Consider the following 10855-nt stretch of genomic DNA (forward strand, 5'->3'; position numbering starts at 1 on the left):
GAGATTAGTGACCAAAATGATTCACATGAGAAGGAAATGAGGGACAGGAGGTATAGAGAGAGGTCACAGCAAGGGGACATGATGTGGCTGTGCCAGGCTTTGTCCTTAAGCTGCCCATCATCCTCTCCTCACCCATGGGATGAGAACCTGGGAAACAGCAGGTGCCTGATGTGCTTCAACCCCTGTGGCATGTCCTGATTATTTTTTCTAGAAAAAGCATTTTGCTGTGTCCCTTTGTCTGCCAGGTAACACAACAGGGTTTGCTGGAGCCCTCACTTTGCACCGTGGCCCTGCCCAGCACCATCCCATGGAGTTACTGACCTGAGTCAGTGCTGAGTTATCCCAGGCCTGGCCAGTACAATGCTGTGGATGAGCAAATCCCAGAGGCACTCCTTCTGGGGATGGGGACATTTCAGGCTTCTCATCTCCCTTTGCCTTTGTGCTTGCCCTGGACATTGGTTCCTGGTGATGCTTTGGCTTCTGACATTGTCTTGGGACACCAAGCCCAAGGGGAGCCCTCCAAAGGGGTGTGTTCACTGCCTCTCTCACCTTAGCAGTAAAAAGAAATTGCACATCAGGGCACAGGCTGCAGGCACTTCCAGAGATAAAATATTGTCAGCAGAGTCCAGACTATCCATCAGAAAAAATGTAGCTGATGCCATGATTTATGGGACAAAGATGAAGGTTTAATCCTCCTCTCAGCAGTGCAACCTGATTTGCTACAAAACCCTGTTAAATTTTGTGGCACACGCTTCATCACTTCATTAGGAGATAGAGAGAAAACAGTTCAATGCATTGCTGAATCTTTTATGGCTGGGACTCTCCTCCCACCACTCCCGAGTGATGGGTAATCTCTCTGATCAGATCCCCAGGAAAAGACCCCGTGGGATTACAGAGCGCGGAGGCATTAACAACAGTGACAGGAAAGGAATACAATATCCCTTTAAACAATTAAATATTGATCCTGCCGGCCTGGGGTGGACTCCATCACACAGAAGGAAACACCTCTGCGAATTAGTTTGGTGACATCCATACCCTTAGATGATATAAAGGAAACCGAGATTATTTGCTTCACCTATTTTCTTAATGTTTTTTTCCCTCAATTAGAGAAATGCATCTGGTATGAACCGCGCTCACCCCTCAGACACTTGGTGCTCGTCTCCCTGGAGCCCACCATGCCGGGAAGGGATGGACTGGGGAGCACAGGCAGATGGGGGGTGCTTGCTGAGGGCTGCGGACCTCAGCACAGATAGAGGGAAGAAGACACAGCGCTGTGAGGCCTGAAGAGCCCTTTAGCGTTCCCCCTCCATGGATGTCCCTCCCATGACTCCACCGAATGCTGCCCGTCCCACGGGAGAGCTGGGGCTGCCCTTGTCTCACCTCAGTGCCTGGTGGCTGCACACACAGAAACAAAAGAAGGCAAGAAATGTCTAAATTTAAAGTGCTGGAAAATCCAACCTTTTATTTACTACATTTTTGTGACTACATAAACGCTGAAACATTGTAACGCTGAAACATTGTAACACTGAAAAGCATGATGACATCATCACTTGCTTTTTTCTTTTTTTTTTCTTTTTCTCTTTTTTTTTTTTTTTTTTTTTTTTCGCTTAGCAAACACAGCAGATGATATTGCACGGCATAAAGTGAGAACAGTAGCAAAGCTTAAAAAAAGTAACTTAAGGAAATCTTAACGCAGTACAGGAGATACTCATACCCAACCCAGGGCAATGCCTAGCGCACTGCACTTGTCATCGCTACACACAAAAATACAGAAGAAGCGCTTGACTAAGAGAGAGAGTGAGGAAATATCAGCAATCAACTGTAATTAGGTACAATAATCACTTAGTCTGAAATGCAGATGCAACGCATAAACTACTGCTGCTTCCTAATGGGCGAACTAAAGATGGCAGCAAAGGGCTTTAGCAAAATCTTCGCTTTGTTTTCGTTGCGTTTTTTTTTTCTTTTTTTTTTTTTCCTCTCTTTTTTTGTTTTTTTTTTTGGTTTTGTTCCGTTGCTCTGGAAGAACTCCCGCTTGCTCTGGGAAGATTTCCTACCCCTACGGAGCTGGGACCTGTGATTGTCTCTGTCGCCCCCTCTGCGGCGGGAGCCGGGGGAGGGCGGGCCGGGCGGGGGTCCGGGGGGTGCCGGGGGTCCCGGGCTGCGGGCGGGGGTGCGCAGGCCCGAGCGAGTCAAAGACAAGGCTGTACCCTACATTCCCTGTCGTCCAGTTCAGGCTGCAAAACTAACGCGGCCCCACAGTGAGGATGCAGTAAATGCAGAACATTCCGTGAAATACCGAACTACCGGAACAGGACAGGAAACCGCGGCTCCCTAAGCACAGTTTGTCCAGGGCTCGATGGCTCATGCTGGATTCACAGACTAATACTTTGCCTCCCCCTCCACGTGAAGCGTAACTCATTGCACAGCATTAGCTCCTGTATTAAAAGCAGACACTGAGCCAATGCACAACAACAGACCATTTAATGATCCTGCATTTCAGAGCGTCTTTATTGCCCCATTTCAATACTTGAAGTATAAAAAATGTACCTAGAAAGTGTAACTTCTGACCAAAAGCTTAGACCCTGCCCTTGTCCTTCCCTCCCTCAACCCCTTCACTATCCCCTCAAAGGAAAATGAGGTACACCTGGGGCTCACCTACTGCATGGGAAAGGAAATATTTACAGCCATCACAAACTGTGTCAGTACACAACACTCAGCTGAAACAGAACCTATTCTTTATGCAAAATAAAACACAGGTGAGTGGCATCCTATTCTCTGTGCCATGATGCCACCATCAGCTTTGCAGAATTATCATTGTCATTACCCTTTTCTTTTTGCTTTTTGACTCAAAACCGCCTTGTCGTCCCTCGAGATGTGGGGGTACCGGGGCAGGGGCTGTGCCTGGGCCCCTGGGAGGGACACAGCACAGCTCCCCCCGTGCTCACCTGCACCCGAGGCACCACAGTTCTGCCTGGATGAAGCTGCAGCTTCTTGGGGGACTCAGCTGTGCCCCATGGACCCTGTCCCGTCCCCTGCAGGCCCTGGCTGGAGAGCAGGTGACCCGGTGGTGTCCCGCGGGTGGCCCCAACCCCGGAGAGCTCTCCAAACCCGCGCCATCCCATCTCCCGCCGCAAAGGCCTTCCCGTGAGCAAGGATTCCAGAGTCAAGTCAGCTTTTCTCCCAAGGCCTGCGCCCGCCGCTTGCTTGCGCTACCCGTGCGAATGGCGAAGGAAAACAAAAACTCAGCAAAATCTCTCACAAATGCCAGTGCTTTTTAAACATTAAACGACTTTTAAATTCTTTGGATGTGTGGGTCTCACCCACAAAGCAACCTTTCTAGAAAAAAGACAAATAAATTAAAGAAAAAACACACTAATAATGTCCTTCTGCTTCCTAAGTGACAAAAGTACTACCTTGAAACACTCATTTTGGCATGTACAAGTTGGGGGGAAGGGAGGCCTGGAGGGGGTAACCTGGCAGTGTTTGTAACACAGGTGGAAGTGCATGCCAAGACAAGGCTGAAGATACACCCTGCAGTCAAGAGAAGCACTCTCCTTCAGTTCATCTCAGCATCAAGAATGAAAAGATTGTAACATAAAGCTTTGGCCATTTTTGAATCTACTATATACAATTTTTTTTTAAACTACATAGTCATAAATTAAAGCAGTGATTAAATAAGTGTATACAAAAGGTAATTAAATTAAAAGTCACAGCACATTATAGAGAAAAAATAGGAACCATTTATCACAGCAGAGAATATTTTTTTTTACCCTGTGAAAAGAACATCAACTAGCAAACACAAAGTATCCTAGTTGAAACAAAAGTAATCAAAGCCATGTTTCCCTTTCTTGCATTCATTGCAAACAGCGATCTTTACCCACTTTGAAACATTCCCAGGAATAAGATCTTCCTTGAGTATAACAGAGAAGTTCTGCCAAAAAAAAAAAAAGGAAAAAAGAAGAAACCCAAACCAAACAATATAAAAGGAATATACAAACAAAACAACCCCTACAAAATAAATAAGAATTATAAAGCTTTTTTTTAAGTAACCTTAACAATTATCAAACTAGTAAGTTCTGCCTTATCACATAGACTCTCTATACAACATAACCCTAAAGATTTATTACTATGAGGTATTTGGAGGAATTGGTAAAAGCGATGCACGGCCTGTCTGGGCTGAGGGACTCAAGCTGCTTTGGGGGAAAGAAGAGGGAACCTTTGGTTTGTCAGCAAGAAAGTGGAAAAAAACATTTTCCTTTGGTATCAAAGAAAGTTTCATTGCATGGTTGCACGGCAAAAAGCACCACGGTGAAGAATTATTCCTTTTTTTCATTAGTGGCCTTTCTAACAGGCTGAGGTATTCAAAGAGTATAAGGTGAGAGATAAAGAGGTCAACAGCGGTTTAACACTTTGGTTCAAGCAAGGCACTCGTCCTATGAGTTTACAAAGTTTGCAACATGTTTGCCTAGAGCTTTATTATTATTATTATTATTATTATCCTTATCATCGTCAGTAGTAGCAGTTGTAGCAAGAGAAGTATTCGTAAGGTTATTAGCATTACCACTAAGAATGAAGACAAGGTTACACACTGAGTGAAGGTGAAGAAGGGGGATGAGGGGAATGGAGGTAAGAAGGAGGATGAGTTCCCTTTCCAGACCAAGGCCGTGCATGAAAAATCTTTGGTATTCTTTGGTATCATCATGTGATTAAAATCACCAATGGAAATCGAGTGAGGTAGCGTCTTTGGTTCACACTATAAATAGTAGATCTTTACACACTTTTTTTTCTTTTTTTTTCTTTTTTTTTTTTTTTTAACACGTGGAAGTAGCTATTCCTTACCTTTTGCTTCTTTGTCTTTAGCAAATAGTTACCAAATGTATTGTAAAGCTAACCACACCACAATAATAAACCAGGAGGCTAAGCAAAGTCTCAAAATTAGCCCCTGGGCCTTTGAATGCACCCAAACGCAGTGAGATAGAAAAGGGTAAGTGCTTTCTCTTTGTTTGCTAAATGCATAGTTTTCATCCCTATGTACAAAGGAGGAGGAAGAGGAGGAGGATAGGAGGAAGAGTAGTAGAAAGAAGGACTGTTTTTTGGGGTAAAAATGTCTTGTTTACAACTCAGGTGAGGAGAGGTGTCCTAAGACTCTTTGGTATAAGCTCAGCAGTGTTTCCGAGCCCTCTGGGCAGCAGTAGCCCCTGGGGCAGCACCCACCACCACCACGTCCTTATCCTGAAATCTCAGGAGAAGAGTGGTGCCCATGGGCAGCCCTGGGGCTGGTCTCATGCCAGGGCACCCCTGGCCACTCAGCTGCTTGGGAATTTGCTCCTGGCACTGGTTGTGCAGGAGCAACTTCTCAAGCGAAAGCCCCGTTGCTGGCTGGCTCGCTCTGGTTGGGTTTGCTTTACCTGAGTAAGGAGAGGAGGCTGCGGCCCTGGGAAGCCATGCAGGGCTAACAGAGTGGTGTGAGTCGGTCTGAATGGGGATTTTTTTTGTTTGGTTTTTTTTTTTTTTGTTGTTGTTGTTGTTTTGTTTTTTTTATTTTCCTGGAAATCTAATAATGCCATTTACAATGGGAATGGATGCGGACAGTTCACCTCTTGGCCAGCCTCCCCTTGTGGGTCACTGCGGTCAGTTTTGGATGCAGCCTGTGAGCTGAATGCATGTTCCTAATGCCCTCTTGCCCGTGGGGTCACCTTTGACTGAAGCCTCATCTCCTGATGCTCCCAAACTGTTTCAGGTTCTGCTCCCTCTCCTAACCCTTCCTGGCAGAGTTTTAGATGCTTTTTGTCGCATTTGAAACTAATTTCCGTTTAGTCAGGAATGAAATGAACCAAAAGACTGACACTAATAGGACAGAGACAGGTTCCTTGTGTAATGTTAAACGCAGCATTAGAAGAAGCTCCCCTTCAAGGGTGCCCTGTTGAGTAATGGCACCAGTCAGAGCCAGGGAGCACCAGGTAACCTGTCCATGCTTCAGCCGGTGCAGCTGGGCAGTCTGCTCAGAGGTAACACAGCTTTACAGGTAGAATGAGCAGTTCCATAGTTATTTGCTTCACGTTTTGAAAGCAATCAAAGAAAAGTGTGTTCTTTGCCTATTCAGAGTATGAGGCGCATATTGCTTATGGGAAGAGTGGTTTGTTCCTAATGGCTTATAGAAAACCAAAAGGTTTATATATACTTAAACAGACATGTAAAAAACCCAAAACACTTAAAAGCTATAACTTGTGCATCGGTTTTAGTGTGTGTGGACGTGTGTGTGCACATGTATACATACAAACACCCCACAAAAATGTGTGTGCATGTACATATACACAGTCCTACTTAGGGGCTTGCATGTGTGTGTATCAGAGATCCTGAAATTGCATATTGGGTGCAAATTTAATGCTGGTATGAAAGTTCTCTTTGGTTTCAGCAAGTAGTCTATAAAGACAATACAATGAAAATACTAAAAAATGCGGCAATGTACTTTGAATTTCCCTGCATTTTTAAATTCTCAAGTTTTAAATAAATAAGGCTTTCTTTTCTAAACTATAGGTACGTTACAAAGCAGCGTTTGCTGGAAAAAACTAAACCGTTAGTTATCACTGTCCTTTATCAACCTTACACTAGTGAGACTGCATTCATAAGGTACTTTATATGTGAGCTTACTAAGGATGCCATGTCAATGTCTCCGTGGGGATGGAACACTTCAAAAGAAAGCTTGCTAAAATTTAAGGTAAGCTAGAGACTCAAAAAACTCCCAGATCAGATTCCGTTTTCCTAGACAATTGCTTTGTGAGTCTTAAAGTGGGTTTAACATACTGAAATATGGAGAAATATTGAATGCCAAAAAATCTTGTTTTTATTTTACTTTATTTTAATAAAGAGATATTTCATCTGTATTCTAAACACTTAGTGGAAATTACCTGTACACCCTGAACCTTGACTAGACCCTGTCCTCTTGGGAAGTAACTGGTGCTACAAAGTTGCTCAGCTTTGGTGTCACTGGTATTTTGAGTGGGATTCATCCCCAAACCAGTATCTGGTACAGTTGATAGTGTCTGGATTCTAGTTTACCTTGAATTTTCCTTTTTCTTTTTTTTTAATTAAAAAAAAAAGGTTTTAATTAAGATTACCTATTTCTAGTCCTTGCATTGGGCCTATGACTGCATATTTGGTTACTTTGGAATTTAATATACCTAGCATAATTACTACAGTAATTTGAAACACCGGTTAGAAATCTAACAGGCACATGTATGGTTTTTAAAGTCTATTTTCCCCTTACACTAAAATTTAATATGCAGATGTTGCACTCTTTTCTTTTTAATTTTATCAGAGTAGGAACGGGATGATTTTTCTCCTATGGGTCTGTTAGCAACAGAGCATATAAAGCTTTTCAGCTACAAACTTTAAACTATTTCATGCATTATCCTGACTAATAGATGAGCAAGAAAGAATGCATGGGACAAAAGCTCAGCCTGCTACACACAGATACGAAGCCACAAAACATCAGGCTGTGTCTCAGTGTCATGGGAATTTTGCTCTTGAATTCAGAGGGATCACAATTTCTCTTTCCAAAAGCACTACTAGAGCTCCTCTTGGAGCTCTTCCCACCAGCATTACCTGATGTTGTACCACTGTTTTCAATAGGAAAAGACCACAAGCCTTCAAAGCTATTACTATTCCTTTGCCTGGTAAAGTCAATAGGTAAAAAAAAGCTCACTAATGTCAATGAGTATTGATCAGACACTGAGCCCTGTGGTTTTGCATCTCTCAATTCGTTTCATTTTTGCATACTGAGTGCCTCAGGTCTCCTGTTCGCAGGCTAGATGGCAGAGCTGAGCCACATTGAAATACAGCGCACGGTTCGCGCCGGGCTTCCAGCACTGCCAGCCTGGGAGAGCGCCTGGGGATGCAGCACGGCGGCTCCCACAGCCTCACACACGGCTGGAACACGTGGCTCCTTTTTTTTCGCTCCCGTTGAAGTCAGTGACCAAAAGGCCCACTGAGTTCAACGGCAGCAGCATCCCATCCTCAGTACCTGTGCTCTGCCAGGGGCTGCGATCTCCTCGGGTGACATTCTTTCTTGCCAATCATGGAAAGAAACGATAATGTGGTTTTACTAATTGCAAATAACAGTCTTGATTACAAGTTTTATGTGTTATACAGTTAGATTAGTTTATACCTATAACTCTACATAGTATTTTGTGTAAAAATAGCTTTGGAATATTAAAATCATTGCAATAAAATACCTGCAATATAATTATTAAATGTGTTCTTTGGTAGCTAGTCGATTTTTTTTTTTTATGGATGGAATAGTTTTCCTTTTTTAAATCTGAACATTCCTTAACAAACAAAGAGAATGCACTGGTTTAGGTACCATTCAAAATTTCTTTGCCTAGTTTGAACTTGTTCCCGGGCGTTGCACCGGTTTAAGTTCAAACTGTGAAACAGCAAAAATCACACTACCGTTCAAAGGAATTCAGACGACTCCACGCTCTGTCAGCTGTGCCATGGCACAACCCTCTCTGAAGACCAGCCCTGACTAAGTCCCTAACCACCGGTGTGTACGCAGTACAGATACACTATACACCTTCATGGCAATTGCTGTGGAAATGAAGAGCTGTATCCAAAGAGATGTCTGTTCAATGACAGGAAATCACTATGCTCCAAACCACTAAACAGCCAAGTACGGTGAAGATGATAATGGGCAAAGGTGTAAGACCAGTGGTCTGTTTCTCTTCTCTTTGCATTCTGTTTTGTTCCCTCCGTTTCGCTTTCTTCTTCCTCTCTGTTTTTTCGCAAGTCGTCATCCTACTAAAGTGTGTGTCTTAGAACAAAGTCATAATGCAGGTGAAATAAGTCTTTGGTTTCTTTGGACTTATAAATATTTTTTTTTTCAAATAGTTCTAAGTATAAACCTGCTATTTTGAGGTCCTGGTCTGTATTTATTTATTTATTTATTTATTTATTTTTAAAGCTTTTCCACCGAGGTTTAGTTCGTGGTTATTCCTTCATGCTTTGGTACAAGTGCTTGATGAAGAAGATGAGTTGCCTGAATTGGAGCTGCCCTCGTCTTGCCACTTATCCAGACTCCTCCTCCGTGCATTCATGAAAAAGTTGCTGACGGTGCTCAGCTCCAACCCGAGCTGCTGGGAAATGGTGATTTGTAATTCTTTGGATGGACGCTTATTTTCCTTGAATATTGCATGTAGAGTTCGACGCTGGACATCAGTGAAGACCAACCGAGGCTTTTTGGGTGTATTCCCTCTATCCTTCCCGTGCTCTTGTTCTTTCCTCTTGCACGCTGCAAGAAAGGGGAGGACAGTTAGAGAGGGCTGGCAGAGGAGCACACGGGCACACAGCACAGGACAAACTAGGGAAAAAGGATCATTCGTGTCAGCTTCCAAATTTGAAGAGGATGTGTGACACTGATTTTTCTAACTCACTATAAACTATAAAAAGTATGAGGAATAAAAGTTAGAAAATACCTTTGTTGTTGTCTGTTAAAACTCAGCAAATTCTATTACTGAGAGCTTACACTTTGATAGCACCCACTAGTGCTGGGAATTTAACTATTTAATATCTCTATGAGGAAGAGGGGAAATACACTGAACTCTAAAGTAAACCTTGCCCATATTTTTTACCTTCATTAGTTGCTTTCAATCCATTTCTGTAGCTTTTTGCTGACTAAGGAATAAAGAACTGTGAGAAACCAGGGTACTACAGGCAGATGTATTCTGAACAAAATAAACATGTTTTGACATGAAAAAAATGGTATAGTAAATTTTCTTTATAGAATTGCACCTTATTTCATCTATCATCCCTCCTTTCCATTTCAGGATGTTATTTTGCTCTACATTATGGAAGGCTGCTTGCAATTTGAAATCTGCCTCACAGATCACCTGCCAGGCAGGATCTGACGGGATGTGAGGAAGACTCCCAGATCCCCCTGTCAGCCTTTTACTGTCTGCCAGCTCATCTTGTTAGCATTTTGCTAGATAAAGGCTTCCTTGGGAGGACAGACTCCTCTGTCTCACTTTCAGAAGTGTCTGAAGTTGTCTGTTTCCCCTTTTTTTTCTCTAACAATGTCCTTTAATAACAATTGAGAGATGTATTTCTGAAGGTGATATGAATGTTCTGTCTCCGAGCCTGTCTAGTCCTGGTTTCTGTGGAGACCAGTGCTGATCATATGAAGAACTTTGTGCAGTATCTCCACCTATTCCATGGTTATTGGAATGAAAACAGCAAATTACTTTACAAAGGTTCTTCCTATAAATCCTATTGTTACCAAGCGCCAGCCTGCAGTCGGTAACAAAATTGCTCGAGGGAGGTGTAAAAATACCTTTTGTACTTGAGAAATAGGAACTGCACAGATCAGGATCCAGGAGCTGCAAAGGCTCCTTCTGCTGGCCCAGGGAGGCCAAGGGACCAAGACACTGGTGGCTCAGCCCCCTCTGAGGAGAAGCTTTTGAAGCGCTCCCTAACAATATATATTCCAGCTACACGTTCTTTCATAAGTAATGACACATCAATCAAATAGTCTGGGATTCCAAACTCATATCTTCAAGAGTTATTTTTATCTGAAAACCTTTGAAGAATGCTTTGAAGTTACATCCTGACCTGTAAAACTGGGGAGCTTCTGGGCTGAAAAACAGGTTTCCTCATGCACACAAGCCCCTGCTGAAGTCAAACTGCTGAATTCACGGTGGGGATTGGTGCCTACTGAAATAATCTGCATCCCCACTGGAAGTTAACATTGGCAAATCAAGAGTTAAAAATATTTTTTCAAGAATAGTCTGTTATTTACTGACAAATATTAAGAATGAGGAGCAAAGAAGATACCAATAGCATCTCAATCTTTTTTACACCT

General features: G+C 43.0%; 1 protein-coding gene across 1 annotated transcript in view; it reads right to left on the reverse strand.

Annotated features, from left to right (window-relative positions):
- Positions 1-1946: 1946 nt before the first annotated feature.
- ONECUT1 (one cut homeobox 1) overlaps positions 1947-10855 on the reverse strand; it is a 23456-nt gene continuing 14547 nt past the window's right edge. The window contains exon 2 of the mRNA XM_017805201.1: positions 1947-9289. Coding sequence (XP_017660690.1) covers positions 8997-9289 — 293 coding nt within the window. The 3' untranslated portion in view covers positions 1947-8996. The remainder of the gene's footprint in view (positions 9290-10855) is intronic.

The sequence above is a fragment of the Lepidothrix coronata genome, unplaced genomic scaffold (genome assembly GCF_001604755.1).
Source record: "Lepidothrix coronata isolate B3197 unplaced genomic scaffold, Lepidothrix_coronata-1.0 Scaffold11, whole genome shotgun sequence".
In the NCBI taxonomy this organism is placed as follows: domain Eukaryota; kingdom Metazoa; phylum Chordata; class Aves; order Passeriformes; family Pipridae; genus Lepidothrix; species Lepidothrix coronata.